Consider the following 21865-nt stretch of genomic DNA (forward strand, 5'->3'; position numbering starts at 1 on the left):
TATAACGGACCTGAACACCCTGAAATTTGGGGAAAGTTTTTATTCAAACCAAACATTAGTCCTATCTCCATTTGTTATCCAGATGCACTGTGTCAGCATCACAACTGATTCAACTTTCATTGGCTTGGGGCCTGACATCTACTTGCAAACTTGGAAAACTACACAGGATAGTTTTGTAATATAGCATTTGTGAAAACAAGTCTGCTTGGTATGGTAACAAATTTTTCTGCCTGGAATGAGAATACTCAATGAGCTCCTCCTCTTTACAATTATTCACAGCCAATGTTCCCTCTAATTTTTTATATCCACCTGTGGAATGAATTTTGTTATGTGCACCAATATGGAGGTGATGTGTGGCAGGGGTGGGACCAAGGGGTTCGGAGTGGGGGGCTCAGGACTGGGGCAGAGAGTTGGGGTGCAGGGGGGTGGGGGCTCTGGGGCAGTGCTGGGAATGAGGAGTTCAGGGTGTGGGAGGGGCTCCGGGCTGGGGCAGGAGGTTGGGGTGCAGGGGGTCAGGGCTCCAGCTGGGGATGCGGGCTGTGGAGTGGGGCAGGGGATGAGGAGTTTGGGGTACAGGCTGACCCAGGGCTGGGGCCAGGGGACAGCCCCCAGCCCTCTCCCCACTTGCAGCAGCTCCCAGGGAGAGGCACTTCTCCCCACTGACAGCAGCTCCGGGACAGGGGGAGAGGTGTCTCTCCCCGCGGCAGCCCTGCATGCCCCCAATTTGCTCCCCTCCCCACCTACCTCTCTCCTTTCCCCAGACCCCTATGGCTGCATGCCTGCTTGGCCCTTTTATCACAGATTCACAGGACTCGTGCTCTCTTCCAGTTCTGTATGGTCCCTGGGAGGAACCCCCTTCAGTGCGACAGCCCTTCTCTGGGGTCTACTGTCTCTCGAGGGTTAAGCCATAGGCCCCTCTGCCTCCTGGAACAGCACCTCTCTGAATGCCTGTCTCTCACTGTGCCCCCCCAGGAGTTAATTCACTCTGTATCCCCCGGGTCCTCCACCCCCAGAGGGAATAATGCAACCCTGATCTCTAAACTGGAGTGACTCCCAGCCAGCGTAAAACAGAAGGGTTTATTGAGCATCTGAACACAGCACAGGAAACATTCCGGGCCCTCAGGCCTAACATCCCTCAGCACAATATATCTAGGTCTCTTCTACATCCTGGGGGGCTCTGACTGCTCTCTCTCCACAGTCCAGCAGTCCCCTCCTTCCAGCCGAGGCATCCTATATCACCGGCCCCAACAGCTCCTCCCCTGTCCTTTGTCTTCCATCCCAGGTAAACAGGTTGCTGGGGCCCTCTCTCCTCCATCCTATGTTCCCCCTGTGGCTGGAACTGGTTGGTCAGGTAACCGGGGTCCTCTATCTCATCCCATTGTCCTTCCAGTGGCCTGAACTGGCTGCCTTCCAAGCTGCGCTGGGCCTCTTGGTCACCAGGTCACCAGTCGCTAGGATCCCCCATCTCCAGGCCATTGGCCGGGGTCCCAGGTGCTAGGCGAGATCACAACAGGTCCTCTGCAACAACAAACCCTCTCCCACCACCTTGTTAAACATGCAGCACACAGGGAAACTGAGGTGCGCGCACACACTATTCATGTAAACCACTAGAAAATTCCCCAACTTCGTCACACCTTTATAGCCTGCTGCGTGGCCATGCAGCTTAGAGGGAACTTAGCTCCCAGCACCGGATTTATTAAAGCAGCCTAAACAATTTTCTGCTGTCATAATGCTGAGTTTGACAGAGGGCATGTAAGCCTTTTTGGATTTTTAATACTCTTCTCCAGTGCTATATCTTTCAGACACCCTAAGAAAAAGATCTATCAGGTTTCTAGGGAAAAGTTAATCTTTCTTTAAAATAGAGCTAATCCAGGCATGAGAAGATGCTTAACCTGGAGAGACAGGGTTTAAAACCCCTCTCTCAGGGGGGTCAATGGTTTATGCATTGCAGGGGGTCAGTGGTTTACGGGAGTCCCACCGTCGCCGGTAATGCCTCCCTATCGCCATTCCAATCCACAAGGGAGGCTGATTTTTAAAGGAGCTACTACTTTTTATTTCCTAACCCATCCAGACAAAGCCCCCCTACCTTTGAGATTGCAGGAGCTCAGTTATAATATCTGGTTTGAAAATGTGCTATTCATAATGTGGCTGTGTCCTGGAAACACAATATCTGCACTTTGCCCAGTCGAAACAGACTGACAGGCAGGTTCAAAGGAGCCACATCTTTTTACCTTGGCAGACATTTTTTTTTAATCAGTTGCCTGAAGCAATTCTGAAAGTGAAGGTTAGGTGATCTGAGTCAGCGACGCCTGGGGGAAGCCTGGAGAATAAGTGGTGAGTGGGGACACAGAAATCATATATTATTCCTTGCTAAGCAGAGCACAAATGTAAAACATTTGAGGTATTTCTCAGTAGTTACAATACTGAAGCTTTCCTGATCATGGCTTTTCACGCTGGAAGGCCCAGATATGATCTCTCATCTATTTATGGAGTTACAACTACTTTAATATAGCTCTGAGTAATACAGCAAAATCATTTCCATGTTTTCAAAAATCTGACAAGCCTATTACAGTGCAGAAGCTATATCACTGCTATAAGAAAAGGAGTACTTGTGGCACCTTAGAGACTAACAAATTTATTTGAGCATAAGCTTTCGTGAGCTACAGCTCACTTCATCAGATGCATTTGGTGGAAAATACAGTGGGGAGATTTATATACACACACAGAGAACATGATAAATCTCCCCACTGTATTTTCCACCAAATGCATCCGATGAAGTGAGCTGTAGCTCACGAAAGCTTATGCTCAAATAAATTTGTTAGTCTCTAAGGTGCCACAAGTACTCCTTTTCTTTTTGTGAATACAGACTAACATGGCTGCTACTCTGAAACCTATCACTGCTATGTGCATGATATCATGCCATTAGTGTGAAAGTACATGAGCTAGCTGTACTAGAAAGATAGAAAGTCCACATTCTGCTTATACTCAGGCTGTACCGTTTCCTTAGGGACCAAATGGCCTGATTTCCAGAGGCAATAAGCATGCACAGCTCCCATTGGCTTTAGCGGGAGTTCATGTGAATATCTGACCACAAATGTGAGTTCTGAGCCCTTCTGAAAATTCTGTCCTTAGTGCCCCAACCAGCAAAGTACTTAAGTGCATGCTTAACTTTAAGCACATGAGTAGTATCATTGAGTTCAGTAAAGAACTCAATGGTATTCAGTGGGCATAATTTTAGTGCTTTGCCGGATTGGAGCCAGAGAGCTCAGCACCTTGCAGGATTGAGCCCTTACAGCCCAAAAAGGGATTTGGGGGCATATCCTCCACTGATGTAAATCTGGCAGTAGGTGTGTTAAGGCACCGAAGGTTACATACTTTGGTCTCAAGTATCAGGGGGTAGCCATGTTAGTCTGTATCCACAAAAACAACAAGGAGTCTGGTGGTACCTTAAAGAATAACAGTAATAATATAATAATAATACATGGAGTATGCATCTGAAGAAGTGGTGTTTTACCCACAAAAGCTTATGCCCAAATAAATCTGTTAGTCTTTAAGGTGCCACCAGTATACTTGTTATACTTTGGTCAGTATGTCTGTAGGGGCAAGGTTGCGGAAGATTGGCGAGGAGCTAAGTGGTGGACTGAGTACGTGACTGGATATAAGAGGAGGATGCAGGCAGTTTCAATGAACTTTGTCTGATAGACCCTGCCAAAAGATATCTTAGCATAGCTCAGCATATTTTTTTGCCTGTAAACAAGTCAGTTTATATAATAAGCATAAATTATACATATAAGAATGTAACCAGCTGTTGACCCTATGTAACCCTGAGATAAGCACGGAGAATATAACACCGCAGAGGACTCCCCCCGGAGGAGTCCTGCCTAGTCAGCTGTCCCAAACGGCCAGAGTCCCCTGCAGCCCCTCCTCACGTCTTGGGGGCTCCCGCGCAGATTGGAGCGCAAGTTCTTCCTTCAATAAAGAGTAACTTACTATTTTCAGGCCTGAGTGTCATCCATTCGCTTGTATCTCCCCCCGCCCTTATGGGCACAATGTCAACCGGAATGAGCTGTTGTTTTGTGCTCTAATGGGGCCATGAAGCTGTGTTTTGTTTTCATTGCTGGGTTTTGTATTTTAATTTGAGTGTTTTACTAATAACGACTCTCTCTTTTTCAGGTCAATTTTTTCTTTTTGCTTAACATTGTCCGAGTTCTGGTGACAAAGCTAAGAGATACTCATCGGGCTGAGTCCAACATGTACATGAAAGCTGTCAGAGCCACATTAATCCTGGTGCCCTTACTAGGAATTCAGTTTGTCATTATTCCCTGGAGACCAGAAAACAGACTTGCTGGAGAAATATATGATTACATCATGCATATATTAATGCATTACCAGGTATGGAATATCATAGCAAGTTAGGTTTACATGTATTTGCCAGTAGGGTTAATTTTAGCAGAGGATTCTTTTGCCAAATGCTTTGTCTCTGAAAGTAATCATGACTGCTTGTTTTTTTTCCTTTTTCTCCAACATTTTCACATCATATATTATCTTCTTCTGTGGCTCTATTATTAGTGTGAAAACAGTCACCAGTAGCTTGGGGAAATACTTCAAGAATTACAGAATAGTGATGTTTCTGTATTGAGTAGAGAAAATTGAGATCACATAGGGCTTTAAATGTTGTTCAAAGCCCTGCTAATGCAAATGTGCTCAGACAGCCTTTCCGAAAACACTGCAGAGGGGATGATATTAAAATTAACTGTATGTGGAAATCGCTGTGTCAAGGAAGAGATGTTTGTACACAGTGGAAGAAAGGATCAACATGATTAAGGCTCAGTTAATTAACTCACAATTTTAAGCTGTTTAAATTAAAAGACAACTCTAACATTTTGGTTTTATAAGCGTTTTGAAAGAACAGTATCAATATTTCAAAAGGGTTGTCTTCTATTTTCTCTCTTTTGTACAGTAATACATCATTTTCAATTGCTTGGCTGTCTAACCTGGCTTCAATGCATGCTGTCCATGATTCACCAAGGGTGGCAAACTTCAAAAAATTGCACTTGTGATATTAATATTAAACACGTGTAAAGTGAACAAACATCCCTTTGGCCTCTACTTATTTTTTTTCATGCAGAGGCTCATGATGGATAATTATTTGAAAGTTACAGATCAGTGAGCCAGTGTGCAAAACAATTTTCCCCCTCCAAAGGGGAAAGTAATAACATAATTCCGCTGATATCTATGTATCAATTACCTTGACATATTAGACCATATTTTCAGCTGCATGTACGATTGTCTACTTCTCAAAATTCCTGAAAACAAATGTACCTGGGAAACCACAAATTTTCCTGCATACATAGCAATTGCAGGAGCAAAAGTTGTTCATAACAGGTGCCATGTGTATTTTAGTAGGTATTGTATCTACAGTGCTGTTCTATGCCTTGCTTATCAATTATAGTTCCCAGGAAAACTGCTCATTCACAACTTACGTGTATTTGATGGAAAATTAAATTATTTTATGTAAAATAAGCTACAGTACTTGAAAAAAATTATGTTGGATTTTTGCTAACAATGACACTCAATTCTTTGTGCAAGTAAACCACTGCATGAAAAACTAAAAATAAATTCAGGTGGCCTATAGGTAGAAAAGCTTACAGCAGCAGCTGTTTCCACTCATTTCTTGTAAATAAATTTGAGTAATTATTTAGGAGGTGCTTATTTCAGCATGGGCAAGTGCCTGGTTCGCTGGGACAGCCGGGTGTAATTCTTAAAAGCTCCATCTTTATATCATAATTCCCATCAGACATAGTGAGAAGGTGTGTATCTTTTCCTGTTGTAGGCACCACTGTGTTTTGTCACATCTGTGGTCTCTAGGGATACAAGTATGCCTTTCCTAATGTCATAACTGGGTGTCAGGCTCATGGTATAGCTATCTCCACTTACAGTGAGGCAATGTGACCCTGGGGATAATCATTTTATGTATAAAACAACACTGAGAATTAATACAAAATCCTAATAACAAACAGTAGGAATTAGAACATACCAAGGCAATGGAAAAACCAAACAAAATCCTAAACGGAGTCATCACTGAAAAAAGGGGTACTCCTTCCATATCATTAGAAGGGAAAACACGGCAGGAAGAGAAGTGCTCTCAAACACGGTTGTAAAGTGGGAAGGGTTAAGGTGAGGTAGAGGTCCAAGGAAAGCAAATTCTACCTCCTGTGGGCTTCCACAGCCACAGATCAGTCCCCGAGCAAGTAAAATGGGTCTCTGTGCTAGGCTTTTTGGCCAGAAATTCCCCACTGTTGCTGCCACTGGTTCAGCTCTGCCAATAGTAAAAGTGGTGGGTGCGCTAGTGTAGACAGGGCTCCAGGTCACCACCACCATTTTATCCTCAATGGCGGGGGAGCCACAAACTACTTTGTCATCTAAACCCCAGACTTAGGCACCTACGTCTTGGGTTGGGCACTTATGTCCCAGTCTGGGCTCCACTGAGATCTGCAAAACTGCTGCCAAACCCTGTAGGCGCCTAACTCACTCAGCACCTATGTTTTCAGGTTAAAAGTTCCCTAGGTGCCCATGTTTCTTCCTCTGGGCATGACTGTTCCACTGTAGATAGTTACCTGCTCATAGGTCCAGAGAGAGAATGACTCTAGTTCAGTGGCTAGGGTACCTACCTGGGAGGCCAGAGATCTCAGGTCCACTCCCTCTTCTCCAATCACTCTTTCATTATTTATCCACTGTGTAACTGCTTCAATGGGGGAGACTGAAAGAGCCCCACATCAGACTATCCCATAGCTCAGTGGTCAGAGTACTTTCCGGATAGGTGTGAGAATCTTTTCAAGTCTTTTTTCCCTTCTGACAGAGAGGGTAGAATTGAACTTGGGTCTCCCACATCTCAGCTGAATGCTCTCACTGCTAGGCTAAAAGATATGAGATGGGCACCTCTGCTTCTTCCTCTGGCTGCTTTGTGTGAAGCAAGGCAGGTGCCTAACTCAGTCCTGCAAGAAACAGCATAGGCATCTCATCTGCCTGACTCCAAGAGATGGGACCCCACTTGTGGATCACAAGCAGAGATAATCACCTCCGTGCAGCCCAGACTTAAGCACATATCCAAGAGATGGGTGGATTTTGGCACATTCATATCTGGTCAGTGTCTCCCATTGGTTAGTTTAGGTAGCCTAGTTTGCTGGCTTTCTGGATCGTATCCTAAGGCATCTGTCTCTCCCCATTCATTGTATAGGGATCCTAAGTGGCAAACTCGGCTTTGTGGATCTCAGTGTTGTTCCTGTGATTTTCTAGGAACCTAGAAGTTAGGCACCATGATGCTCAGTGTTGTAACCCCCTGTTCACATGGGTACTTGTCACGGAAAAACTTTTGTCTTTCAGGGATGGGAGGGTTAACACCTGAGTTAACACTCAGAGTTAAGCCTGAGTTCCTTCATGGATCCCACCCTATGTTCTCTAACCTTGTTCAGAGAAGTTCTACGTGAAATGTCAGTCCATCATTCCGTATATTCCCACCATTCCTAACTGCCATCCCACTGACAGCAACAATGGAAAATTTTATCTAGCATCTCCTAATGTAAACAAATCCTGGGACATTTGGCCAGAACTCTTAAAGTTGGTTAGTACAGAGCATTGGGAATATGAGTTACCTTATAATTATCAGTGTTTCCAATAGCAGTGGTATATGGTCACAATGTACTACATAGCAACATGTAACAACATAAGTTATTTCATGAGTGCCCTGCAGTTATCTTATTGTGTGATCCTTAGCTGGGTATCAAAATGCAGATTTTTTGGGGTAGTTTTATTATGAATTAGAGTTTTGGATCATTTTCAGAGCATTTCTTGTACAGGTATTTCTTATAACAATCACATATTCAGAATAGTCACATTATTGTGACTGTGATATCTCTGTGCTCATTTTCTTGTAGCACTGTTGATGTAATTAGGAGTTATTTCTTTATATGGTTTCAGTGTAACTTTTAGGTTCCACTCTGAATTGTTTAAATACTTGTTTTCCCAGCATCTTCTCGTAGCTGTATGACAGATTTGGGGTTTGTTTGTTTTTCGATAACCCATTGCAGCAGTATATGACAATTGTGATTTGACATACTGAACAAACCTTCCACTCGCAATTAGTACAAGTACAAACTGCAATGCTGCAGTCTATTGTCAGAATAGGAGGACTGAAGATCATGAATGACAGAGTATTTGTTCCCAGAATAAACTGTACTTTTTTCACAAGGTATCATTCCTAGCTGGAAAACAATACAGTGAGATGTTCCCTGCTAGATTTCACAGACTAAAGGTCAATTTGAATAATAGGAGACACTCTTGCTCTAAACTGTTCTTTCTTCTTTATGAGATTATCCTCCACACTCATCATTTTAAGCAGAAGTGGTCTATTTGCCCGAACATTCTGCTTCACTGCAAACATATGCTATTCATTATCTGGACTATGATAGGTTATTTGTTCATTACTCAGATGCAGTGCCTCAGTATTGTCACATCATGTTTGTTACTATACATAGGTCAAAATCCTCCTAGCAGATCTGTGGAGTTGATCTATAAATTATAAAAAGGAACCCTTTTTTTTCCCAATTGTGGCACTGAAAAATGGTGTAGGCTGGAGGTCTCAATCACCAGCCTGGGAAAAATAATCAGCACTGCCCAGTTCAGTCATGGCCTTTACCTCAGGGATCTGTTTATTCTCCAGTACAAAAGAAAAGAAACTTGGAGCAACAAAATAATGTAATAGACCTGTTCTCAACTTTGATTTTGGGGCTCCCAATAGGAAGTGGGCCACAGGGCTGCCACCCCCTCACGATCCTCTGCTGTAGTCACAGAAGAGTTTATTCCTAGCCCTCTATTGGTCACAGGCTCCGTTAGGGAACTGGGGCCTTCATGTATATTCCCTAGCTGATAATCAGACCCAATAACCTGATGCTGCCACACTGTGTTAGATGATTCCTAGCACTTCCCTGCTGGTCTTCTCTCCAGAACAGGGCTGGCTGCTTTCCAAACCCCTCTGAACCTTAAATTCATGTTACAAATGGCTTCTCTGCTCCAGATATGAATATCTGCTGTTTCTGCACCATAGTGGTTCCTAGGGATCCTAAGTAGCAAACTCGGCTTTGTGGATCTCAGTGTTGTTCCTGTGATTTTCTAGGAACCTAAAAGTTAGGCACCATGATGCTCAGTGTTGTAACCCCCTGTTCACATGTGTCACGGTGCTGTTTCTGCACCATAGTGGTTCCAAGAGATCTCTCAAATGGAAATTTAGAGCCCCCCCTCACCATCACCAATACAAGTTGTGCTGTTTCAAAATATGTGGAACTGAAGATTACATAAAACAGAAGAGATACTTCCCCCATTAAGAGGAGTATTTAAAGCATAGCAGCTATCTCAAAAGCAGAGGCTCTAGCTAGAAGGATGGACACATCTATCCAACTAAACACAGACATCCACTAATGTAAGTGTCTCAAAGCAAAGATTTGAATTCCAGAACATCTAGTTAATTATTGATTTTCCTTAGGGGGCATGATTTTCAAAAGCCTATAAAATCACTCTGGCAGTTTATGGAAGAATTCATCCTGCCATATATCGCATACAAAATTACAGAATTTTGCACACAGGTTCCTTTCACCAGACTCAGAAGTCCCTTATGAGCATGAAAAATTTCTCCACGGTGCCCGAAGAGAGGGACTTATATGGGAGAGCTAGCGGCATCCCATAAAGGAGTGAAGTGGTGTGCACCAGGGAGTTCAGGTGTGAAATCTGTCCTCCCACCGTGCTCGCACTCATGCAGCGCAAATGCACACCGCCCCTTACTGCAGTCTATCCAGCTACAGGTCTCCCTGGCCTGATTCAGCAAGATACTTCAGCATGTGCCTAACTTTAAGCACCTGAATAATCCTGCGGCCGTCAATTGTCACGATGCCTAAAGCTACTCATGTGCTTAAATACTTTACTGAATCAGAGCTCCTGAAAGTTGGAGTTAGCCCTTCATAAGAAATAAGATTAATTCAACATTTTGTATCAGCTTCTGAGCAAAATACTCAGTATTTAAGCACTTGCCTAGCCAAATAAGGACACAGCTCACAGGAGGTAACAGGCCTCAATTACATGATGTTTGCTCTGTATTTTCTAAGAGCAGGTTTGATTTTTTTGAAAGAGAGAAACTGCCTGGAGCTTGTAAATTTAACTCCTGCTGACAAGTGGAGTAATTGCTTTATGCAGAGCAAAACTAACCATTTAAAAATACCACGCTGCTTTGCTCCATTTTACAAGATATGCATTCATACACACCCAGGTTTAAAAGGACAGCACTACTAGTGCTTTGTGCCAAAGCAGACAGAAACTTTTCATCCTGCCATGGAAAGCTAGAGCTATGGGGCTACTCCTGACAGGATGAATGTTTCTTTCATTTCCTGTTCTCTTTTACTTGGGTTGCTGATCATTTTTAAACTCTCTTGGTGTATTTCAGCCACTAAAAATGGCAAAAAGATGTCTTCTGCAACTTGGCTATTTCTAGAGCACTATTTTTGTACAACATATTCCTGCATAAAAGGGGCAGTAGTGGAGGCTCCAGCAGTGAGATGATGGGATAGTGAGTGCCCAAGCACTCAACGTCAGCCATTTCTCAGCAGGAGACCTACCATCTTCCCTCCTCACCCTGACCATCTCCCTCAACGTGGCCAGTAGCAGAGACTTTCCAGATGTTTTCTCTGCACTGTGCCTCACATAAGTCTCTTATATTTTTATGCCTCTCTATTCCATGTGAAGCATAGGGCCTTCACTATGGCCTTCCATCTTTGCTGCTGCAGTCTTAAGCTATGTCTTCACTCATCATCAGCTATCCCTCAATACAAGGATGATGGCTGCCAGGGGGAAAAAAGTCATTGATGAGACTTATGATGGCTGAGGAAGCCAATCCATGCGCTACGGGTTTTTCCACGTAGATGACAGGTGGTTGCTTGGAGAGAGCACAACTGCTGGCCAGGATGCTGCACACTTTCCTTCATCCTCTGCCGTTTTGCAGCCTCTTGAGCAAGGCAATTCTCTTCAAAACAGGCTGAGGCTCAATGTTTGATGCAACGCTATTCAGTCTATTACCAGGCAGCTTTTCCCAATTCATGGGGTCAATGCCTCCGTTCTGAAGATGTACTTTCAGGGTGTCCTTGTAGTGTTTCCTCTGTCCCCCACGAGTCCTCTTACCATGACAAAGTTGAGAAAAGAGGACTTGCTTCGGAAGATGAGTATCAGCCATCTACACACAATGACCAGCCCTGCAAAGTTGATGTTTCATAATCTTCACCTCAACACTGTTGATGCTAACTGTCTTCACTAGAAAAGCTGCAGATGTAGCACTTCATGTAGATGCTCCCGAGTGTAGGGGTTCTCCAATTGCTGTAATTAATCCACCTCCCTGAAAGGCAGTAGTGTTGTCTAAACTGAGGGCTAGGTCAGCTTAACTACATCACTCAGGGGTGTGGATTACCCCTCAGCTATGTAGCGGGGTTGACTTAACTTTTTAGTGTAGACCTGCCCAGGGGCAGCCCTTGACCAAATGGCGCCCAGGTGAGGAGCGTTTTTGGTGCTCCCCTCTCCCCATTTGTAAAACTTTTGAATACGTTATTTTTATTACATTTGTGACCCATTTCATGACTTTGATTCACAATATGCGTGCATGATTTATCCATCATAAGACAATACATTTGCATGCTAGGATCTGTAAATCAGTATTTTTTCATGACATATATAAGCAAATAAAAAAATTTCCTCTGTGTTTTAGAACCTTTTTAATTTTAAGAATAACTGAAATGTACTAACATCAAGAAATTGAACTGTGCACCAACATTGGGTGGGCCAGTATTTAATAATGTTACAGTAAGTGACTGCCTTAGAAAGTAAACACTAGTCCTGTAGTTCAAAAGGTCGCTTTTCTTGCCTTTGCCCTTGCAAACTGAAGCACAGCATCAGAGAAATCCAAACACTGGCCAATGGCATTTTCAAGTGATAAAATAGCAAGTGATGTCAGTCTCTTATTGACCATCATCGATCGAAGGTATGTTTTAATGACTCTGAGCTTCAGAAAGTTGCGCTCATCACTCACTACTGTGACCAGCAGTGTGAGCAGAATCCTCAAAGCTATCCACATTAGGGAAAGTATCCTTCACTCTGCATCATAGGGTGAACTGTAGAACTTGGAGTGGAGAGTGCTTCCTGTGTTGCAAAATGTGACTGGTTGTCCAATTCTATTAGAGGTCTTTATCATTGACATCCAAACATTCCCCATATGTCACATCCAGTGAAGGGCCATACAATTTTTCAAAAGCATTTTTCTGTCTGCCAGAAGCTTACTACAGACATACAAAAAAAAACAGGTCTTTTTGTGGTGCTTCATTTGTCCAAACCTTTCCTAGATGGATACTCAAGCAGTGTCAATGAGTAAGCAAAAAACCTCTCTTTTGAATTTTTCTTCTGAGGTTCCCATCACCTGACTCTGCTCTTTTAACCAAACTGTCTCTTCTTCCAATGAATATGAGTTTCCTTGAAGACAGGCTCAACTCCTAAGTTTTCCGCCATTTCTTTGGCAGCAGTGATGGCATATGTCAGGTGTGCAGTCCATTATTATGGCATAGTACTTCACTTTCCCAAGCCACATCAATATGTTTTATATTGTTTTGCTGCAGTCATGGTCCATAGTTTCTTTACAAACTACTCAATGTAGGTGCTCACGTATGACATCATCATATGTCCCAAGGAGTGCTACCAAACCAAGGAAATTACCATTATGTTCAGTGAACAAATTATCCAATGAGCCCCAGAAAGTCAAATTATTCATTGCAAGGGAGAGATCAGATGCTCAAGCACGTTCCACCAATGCTAGGTTTCTACATTAATAATGTGTGGGTTTTCTGTGTCTGTGCATTTACTCAGCTTGAGCCTGGACTCAACCTCCAACCACTTGGAATAGGCTGTAAAATGGCCAGGTGACTTTCAATGTTGCTTCAGAGCATCAGCTAAGTTATGCCAGTAATTGTACCCGGAAGGCGCAAGCAAAGATTTGGCATTCTTGTCAAATATTTTGCAACAAAAACAGAACACTTTGTCAGTTGATTTCGAGTAAACTAGCCAACACCAATTCAGTTTCTCATCATTCTCGAGCACACTTTTGCAGTGTGACTTTGAGAAGTGTCGTTTCTGCTCATTTACTGGAAACATAATATCCTCAATTTTGCCTGACCAGTTCAAAATTGTAGGATCAATATTGGCAGAGTGTAGGATGGCCATCTATAAAGCAGGATCTGGTATATCGATTTGTGGTGTGCAGTTTTTCTCATTGCTGTTTCTATCATTATGTGAGGCTGATTCTTCTTTATCATTGCTCTCCTCATGTAAACCAGATTTTTATCTGTCATTAGTCTCCTTTTCATGTGAGCCACATACTTCTTTATCATCACTCTCCTTTATGCTACCAGGAAAACTGGACTATTCTCCATCACTTTCCTCACATTTCCATCCTTATCTTCAGGTAAATCTGCTAATTCCTTAGGACCTGGCTACACTGGAAACTTCAAAGCGCTGTTGCGGGAGCGCTTCCACAGCAGTGCTTTGAAATGCGAGTGTGGTCACGCGCAAGTGCTGGGAGACAGCTCTCCCAGCGCTCCTGGTAATCCACCTTCACGAGGGGAATAGCTCCGAGCACTGGGAGCACGGCTCTCAGCACTCGGAGCCTGTTTACACTAACGCTTTAAAGCGCTCTGACTTGCTGCGCTCAGGGGGGTGAGTGTAAAATGTAAGTGTAGCCAAGCCCTTAGTAATAGGACTTCCATCATCTTCACTTCACTCCTCAATTTCTTCTGTACTGCGACGATCGCTACTACCTAAAGCCTAGTCTATGTTGTTCTGTTTCAGATATTTTCCCATCAAATTTGCCCCTTGCTGCAAATTAGATTGCAATGGGCTTTTCACTTCCTATGCTGAGCTCCTCAAGGCTCCTTCAGGGGCATCTTTTATTTTCTACAGAGGAAAACAGACAGTATTAGGAAGAGCAAATGTCTATATTCCACAGTCTTAGAAAGTCATCAAACATTACGTGTTAAGCATGGCGAAAGAACTAACAGTATTTTTTTTATATTGTTACATACATATGGGTCAATAGATATTGCTGGTGTCTCATTAAATATGTCCTTTGTTAGTCGCTACTTTTACAGTCTTCAAGTCTTAAAACCAAAGTACGCTTATGCAATTACACAATAAAACAAGATTCACAATATTGCAGCTGGGCTCTCACTTAACTTCATTCTTTTATCTCACTGACTGACTGGCTATTCCTCGGCCCTTAAATACTCGCAAGGGCACAGCTGAAAACATTCTAAGAGGTTCAAGGAAAATGTAGTTCTCAAAGTCTGGAAGGTTCCATGAGATTCTACAAAGGTCCAGAATATTCTAGTCAGTTAATGAAAAATGAATCCACCTATGGACAGGGCGGCTCTACCAATTTTGCTGCCCCAAGCAGTCGCCGTATATATATATATATATATATATATATATATATGTTCCATGTATATATAATGGAATCTACTTCAAGCCAGAGGGGTGCGGTAGCACCCCTAGTGACAGCACTTATGGGTTTGTGAGATGTATCTTTTGGCATACCATCCCAATCATAAATAGTCCTGCACACCTCTTCCCCGTTCTATTTATCTGCTCTTGTATCTTATCCTACTTCCAAGGAAGATGGTGGGGATATAATAAGGGATTTGTCCACTAGATTACAGTGCCTGTCATGCTATTAGGCTGTTCTTTCTTGCAAGCACAGATCACACTGGGTATGTACATACAGCACTGGGGAGTGAGTGGGCGTGAGCCTCCCAGGCCAGGTTGACAGATTTGGGCTAGTGGGGCTCACGCTAGCCTCTGAAATAGATGTATAGACAGCACTTTGAACTTCTGGGTCATGCCCACCTTCCCCACCCCCAGGCTTCAGAGCCCACACTCCAGCCCAAGTTGCAACTTCAAAGCACTGTCTATACAGCAGTTTTTAGAGCACTTGCATGAGCCCCATTAACCCAATTCTGTCAATCTGGCCTGGGAGGCTCTCTCTCAAATGCTGTGTAAACGTACCCACAGGCTGTTCAGCAGAAGCACTGACTCAGTCTGCAGCCAGCCAGCTGGCAGTAAGCTTGTAACACCTCTACTGCCCTTATCAGTAGCCCAAGTGGCCCTGCTTGGACAGCGGTGAACTGACCTGCTCTTTCCAGAAACCAAGCAACCTCTAGGTACATTTTTTCCAGATATTGAACATCAGCCCTTGGTGTCTGTGAGGAGACTGTGAATAGCCTGTGATTTTTTGTTTTTGTTATGGCCATAAGGATGGTATGTCCAATCTTCTTACTATATGTTCCATTCTATGCATCTGATGAAGTGGGCTATAGCCCACGAATACTTATGCTCTAATAAATTTATTAGTCTCTAAGGTGCCACAAGTACTTCTGTTCTTTTTGTGGATACAGACTAACATGGCTGCTACTCTGAAAACTATGAATTCTGTTACTGTAGCTTTCCCTCTGGATTGTTTCACCTTTTCTGTCATTTATGGTGCTCATGGGGCATGTCTGATTTTGGAATCAGTCATCTCACAGTCTCCATTTCCACATTCTCCATGTTTTCCTTGAAGGACTGGCATATAATTAAAGAGAAAACAACTTCCAAGTTGAGAACAGAGATGCTTTTTTTGAAGTGTTTTCTCTATTCCAAAACTATAGATGAACGACTTCCTGAACGTTCATTATCCCTTCAAAGAAATTGCCCTCAAAGTTGTCTGATTTCGGCAAAGCTTGTTTCTGATTTCACTGCTGGAAGATTTGAAGTAAAAAAACAATACATAGAATAGATACCACATATCTGTTCAATATCTTACTATAAGAGTGTCATGATAATTAAGCCTTAACACATGCTCATTACAGTATTAGGATTGTTTATCTATTGTTACACCATGCATACTGTGCCACTCAGATAATGAATGCTACCAATTCATGCTAACACAAGAGCAGACAAATTTAAAGAGCACTTTGGCAAAGCATCTTAAAGCTAATGGAGACAGATTCCAATGCTCTCTTCTGAAACATTTTAGGGGAGGAAAAAAATTGACAATGCTGAAAACAGGAACGTGAAGCCAATGTAGAAATAGATTTTTTTTTTCCGGTAGGCTAAGAAATGCAGCTTTGAAAAATGCTTGGTTGTATAAATGGAAAGCTATCTAACCCTTAAAGCAGGATTAAGCTTCCACTCAGAATAATGCAGTCAGCTACAACCAAGTTTTTCAAAATCACAGGAAACTTTTGTTTTTTTAAACTACAGTAACTGAGCATTAATTTTTATTTGTATGGATTATATTTTCTTAAGTAGTATCTGTTGTGTTTATGCCATAGAGGGTAACATAGAATAAAGCGTTTTACTGATGTAGCTGTATCACACCTCAGGGCCAAATCCAGCAGCACAAAAGGAACTTTAAAGCTGGCCTTACTGTCCTATTGTGGTTGGCTGGAGAAAAGGGGATGAGGCAAAGCATAAAAGTAACTCACCAGTTCCCAGCTTCTGGGCCATAGGCAGTTGGGCAAAAATGGCCACAATTTAGAGCAACCGTGGAAGGCAAATCAACTCCCAGTCTGCTCCAGGATCAAGGAGCAGCAAAGTGGGGGGGGGCATAAAGTCACCTTTGCCTTCTCCCCTCTGCCCAGTACTACTTTGCTGAACTTCACATCTGGGCTGAAGTTTGAGAATTAACAACATTTCATTCTAAAAAAGTGAGTAGAAATTGCATTTTTCTGAACTGCATCCCTCCTGCCTCCTGCATTGTCTACTTGGGGATCTTTTGTTCCTAGTGGTTCTACGTTCTTTTCTTTATTACTCTGACCCAGGCAGGTTTGTATTGTCATCACTAGAGGGTTTTTACCTTGAGTTTATTGATTGCCACTGCACTCAAGGTGGTTAACAATTTTGTAAATGCTAGTCTGGATAATCCTCAAATGGCTGGTTCCCCTTGGGGAGTGTCCAGAGTTAACTATACAAAGGTGTTTACCTCCAGTTAACTGGCAATCAATTGACTTGAGGCATAAAGACAAAGCTACAACACTTCTAACCCTCCTCCCCCCCCTTTTTTTTTTCCACAGCATCCCTTGGGAATGCTAGCCACTACGTTGCAATTTCCCCCTAAAAGTCATTGCTACATTTATTTTATTACTGTTTAAGGAATATTTTAAGCGATTTAAAATGAATGCATTTGATGTTAAATGTGGCTATGTAATGCTATTAATAAGATCTAATATACCTTTTAGTACAGAAATCTTTTAAGAAAAATTCTTTTCCACTTAAGTGGCTCTGCACTGCAGCAGCTACGTGTGAGAAATTGCTCCTCTTTCTTTTATGCTTCGTCAAGTTCCTCCTCTTATGTTCCTGACCTGACGCTGTTTCATTTTGCTGTAGCAGTAATGAAATATCCCTCTTGACTCCTATTATGTTACTTAGATTAACTTTAAACAGTGAGGGTCAAGTTAAGACCTCTCTCTTTTAAGACCTGTTTCTCTCTTTTTCTTTGTTCTCTCTCCTCTTGCTCACCCCACCCTCTCTCCTCCTTCTTTCCCACCCACTAATGCTTCCATCCGCCCACTGAGGCAGATGCGGTCTCCCATTCCCAGGCTCACTTCTCCAAACACACATTCCAGCTAAGAGCTCCTGGGCATAGGCAGCAACTTCATGGGTGCTCCAGGGCTGGAGCATCCATGGGAAAAAATTAGTGGGTGCTTAGCACCCACCAGCAGCCAGCTTCCTACCTCCCACTCAGTACCTCCCACCCACTGGCCTCCCCGCCAATCAACTCCTCCCTCCCAGTGCCTCCCACCTGCCATGATCAGCTGTTCCATAGCATGCAGGAGGTATGCTCGGGGGAGGGGGCAGAACTGGGCAGGAAGAGGCAAAGTGGGGTCAGGAAGAGGTGGGGTGGGAGTGGGGTCTTGGGGGGAAGGGGTGGAGTGGGCAGGCCTGGGGCGGAGCAGCAGTTGAGCACCTCAGGGGAAGGAGGAAGCTGACACTTGTGCTCCTAGGGCACTCCATTCCTGCTGAAAAAAGAACATGTGACACCTGGCCCGTGCGGCTCCCCTTCCATCCCTCTTCTGAAAGAAGAGCAGTTGCATCTAGGTCACTCAACTTCCCCCTGTCTTTCTCAAGATTCCATTCCAAAGAGCTGAGCTGCTCTGCTCCTAATCTTGCCCCCTTACCTTGGACTAGGACCTGTCCATTTAATGTCCCTTTTCTAGCACTCCCTGACAGGAAGCAACTGTAATGCTTAAAGGCAAAAATATGTGAACTGGAATGGCTGGTAAGGGCAGCAGACCATGACAACATAGGCACGAGTAAAACATGGTGGAAAGGCAAAAATCAATGGGATACTGTAATACCGGACTATATACTATTCAGGACGGTCATTTGAGGTTGTGGAGGTAGGAGCGTATCATAAGCCCTTCATCTCATGACTCTGAGCCTTAAATTAGCAATAATGCACAAACATGGAAATATTCTAACCTATTTTGTTTTTGTCCTTCTTAGGGCTTACTTGTTGCAACTATATTCTGCTTTTTCAATGGAGAGGTAAGCATGTGAACTTCATCAACTGTACTGAACCAAATTCAGCCTCTTAAAGTAATTGGACTGTTGTTCACAATTAACATAACTAGAGCACTATAAATCTGTATTTTACATGCCCATATGATGCAGTGCTTTACATTTTCATTGCACTATAGAAATGCTATTTTTTTCTTGCAACATTACTGGAAGGTACTTGAGTTAGGACTATGATCTTTACAGAGCAGATGGTGGAAAATGAAGTCCAGGGGATGAGGTCCTCACTCTTTACCCTCTCAATTTAATCTATGTCAGACGAAAGACAAAAATAGGTTGCATTCTATATCAGCCTCCTTCATGTACCAACTTCTGCCTCCAATCCAGAATAGTGGGATGATTGGCTAAAATAATCAGCAGTGAAATAGTCAATGGTGCTAATATGTGAGTTTTGACCATTAGGCACCATTATCGACACCCTGTTGAGATTAATGAAAGTCATGCAAATCTCCTAGAGCTTTTATTTCTATCTATATCCATAAACCTAGAAATTATTTTTTAATCATAGCTTTTATCCTGCAAAAAGTAATTGAGTTCCCAGAGAAATGCTGTCATGAACGACCACAGTATACTGTCTCAATCCAACCCCTGACCTTAAAAGTTAACTTGTCTGTCTAATTAAACTGAATGATACAAACTCTCTGCATCATATATTCAGAGAAATAGTTCTGTGTCATTACAAAGTGCCATTTCATTCACTCATTTGAGGATCAGCATTGGCCTGTTAAGGTTTATGATTTTAAGTAGTAATTGATAAATAAAAACCCTTGAGTAAAAGTTCTCTCCCACTTTCTGACAGCTGGATCAATATGTTATGTGCCTACTACTGCTTTTAGGTCTACTCCACTATAATAATGGTTTTATAAATAAAAATAGCTTGGTAAGACACATCAAGAGCTGCTTTAATATCTACAAAAAGCCACTTTCTGAAAGCAGTTTAGCAGAAAAATACTTTTGAAACATATCGGGAGCATTACCATGAAACTCTGCTGAAATTAAAACAAGGTATTTCTTGTAAAAATTGTGTGCATTTGAAGAGTTCAGTTTTCAGCATTGTGCAAAGGGAGATGGGTACGCAACTTCCTTCAACAAAAATCAAGACTCAGTATGTTACCCCTTAAAGCTACACACATCTGTATATACATTAATGACTAATATGGCTGGTGTAATAACATGGATCATAATTAACTGGATAATCAATGGGAATAATTACACAATATTGGCCATATTTTTAACCAAGCCTCCAACTGCAGGTGCAAATAACTGTGGGAATAACTTTGTGTTTGAATTTAGGGCTATCTGAACCGTAGAAATGAAGGGCTCAACGAGACCTCAGGAAGTCAGTTAGTCCAGATCATTTAGACACTGAGGCAGGATTAAGTATACTAGATTATCCCCAATATAAATCCTGGATAGAGTCCTAAAATCAAAGACATAGAATCTAAATAGACTAAGGCAGGGGTGGCCAACCTGAGCCTGAGAAGGAGCCAGAATTTACCAATGTACATCACCAGAGAGCCACAGTAATACAGCAGCAGCCGCCCATGAGCTCCCCCACCCTGCTCCCAGCATCTCTCACCCACTGGCACTCCTCCCTGTACCTCCTGATCAGCTGTTACGTGGCACGCAGGAGGCTCTGGGGGAGAGGGGGAGGAGCGAGAGCATAGCAGGCTCAGGGGAGGGGGCGGGAAAGGGTGGAGTGGGGGCAGGCCTGTGGCAGAGCCAGGAGTTGAGCAGTGAGCACCTCCTGGCACACTGGAAAGTTGGCGCCTGTAGCTCCAGCCCCGGAGTCAGTGCCTATACAAGGAGCCGCATATTAACTTCTGAAGAGCCGCATGTGGCTCTGGAGCCACAGGTTGGCCACCCCTGGACTAAAGGCTAGATCCATCAAAGGACTCTGGTACCTAACTCCAACATTTAGGCACCACTGAGATCCTCAAACTCCCTGCTCAGCCACTGCCTAAAGTAGTAGGCATCCAAAGTTACAAGGAGTGCAATCCACAAAGGTACTTTGGTGCCTAAGTCCTGTTTTTAGGTACCACTATGATCCACAAAACTCCCACTTGCCTGCTGCCTAACCCTGCAAGCATCTAAATTCACTTGGTGCATAAGATTTGCAGTAAAGATTCCCTAAGCACCTATTTCTGAGCATGCACACTGCTCCCTCACTCTAGGTGCCTAAGCCACAGAGTGATTCATAAACCAGGGAAGACAGGCATTAGTCCAACTAACTTGCATGTTGGAATCCAATCCAGTAGGCATGCTCAGAGCCTGCCTACCAGATCGGGTCCCTCAGGCAAGTTCACACAAAACAGCTGAGGGTGGGGCAAGGAGGAGGACTTCTCTTATAATCTGTAAGCTAGCAGCTAGGGCAGTGACCCACAATATGGGAGTCCCCAGTATAAGTCCCCCCTTCCTCCTGCAGGGGAGAAGGGATTTGATCAGGGATTGGCTATATCTCAGGTAAGTGCCCTAATCACTGGGCTATATAGTCATTCTACCTCTTCACTGGCCCAATTAACATTTAATTATACAATTAATTTAGTAAAGTGAAACAACTTCAATAGAAGAAGTGGATGGAGACCCACACCAGAACATTGCATAGACCTGTGGCTAGGGTATTCATTTAAGAAGTGGCTGATCCCTGTTCAAATCCCTTCTCCTGCTCAGGTGGAACGGGGATTCCCACTTCCTAGGATCTTCCTAGGAAGTACCCTATTCACTAGGTTAACGATTACAAAGGATGTCCCCCCACACACACACACACAGCTGTTTTGGGCTTCACGTGCAATGTAGGTGGCTGAACGCCTATCTTCACCTCATTTGTAGATCACCGGCGGAAATCAGTGCCTCCTCAGAGCCCAGACTTAGGCACCTAGCACCGTGAGAGGGGCTGGGCTTAGCACACACTCCTCTGGTCAGCATCTCCAGAGACTAGTTTAGGTGGCTCCCCCCCTCACGTGCTGGCTTTGTAGATCGGAACCACAATCAAAGTTGCCTGTCTTTCCCCATTGACTGTAGAGGGAGCCCAGAAACCTAAGACTTTGTGGATCACAGCATTGGTGATTTTCTAGATGCTTAAAAGTTAGGTGCTGCAATGCACTGCAACACCTAAATCCCTTTGTGGCTCTCACCCAAGGTGCCTAAATTTCTGCCAGTGCGCATGTAGACAGCTGCC

The 21865-nt window shown here is 43.4% G+C and overlaps 1 protein-coding gene across 1 annotated transcript in view; it reads left to right on the plus strand.

The window, feature by feature from the left end:
* CALCR (calcitonin receptor) overlaps window positions 1-21865 on the plus strand; it is a 269917-nt gene that overhangs the window by 235919 nt on the left and 12133 nt on the right. Inside the window, exons 11-12 of the mRNA XM_038392848.2 lie at window positions 4174-4392; window positions 18616-18657. Of these exons, the coding sequence (XP_038248776.1) occupies window positions 4174-4392; window positions 18616-18657 (261 nt within the window). The remainder of the gene's footprint in view (window positions 1-4173; window positions 4393-18615; window positions 18658-21865) is intronic.

Source organism: Dermochelys coriacea, chromosome 2 (assembly GCF_009764565.3).
Source record: "Dermochelys coriacea isolate rDerCor1 chromosome 2, rDerCor1.pri.v4, whole genome shotgun sequence".
In the NCBI taxonomy this organism is placed as follows: domain Eukaryota; kingdom Metazoa; phylum Chordata; order Testudines; family Dermochelyidae; genus Dermochelys; species Dermochelys coriacea.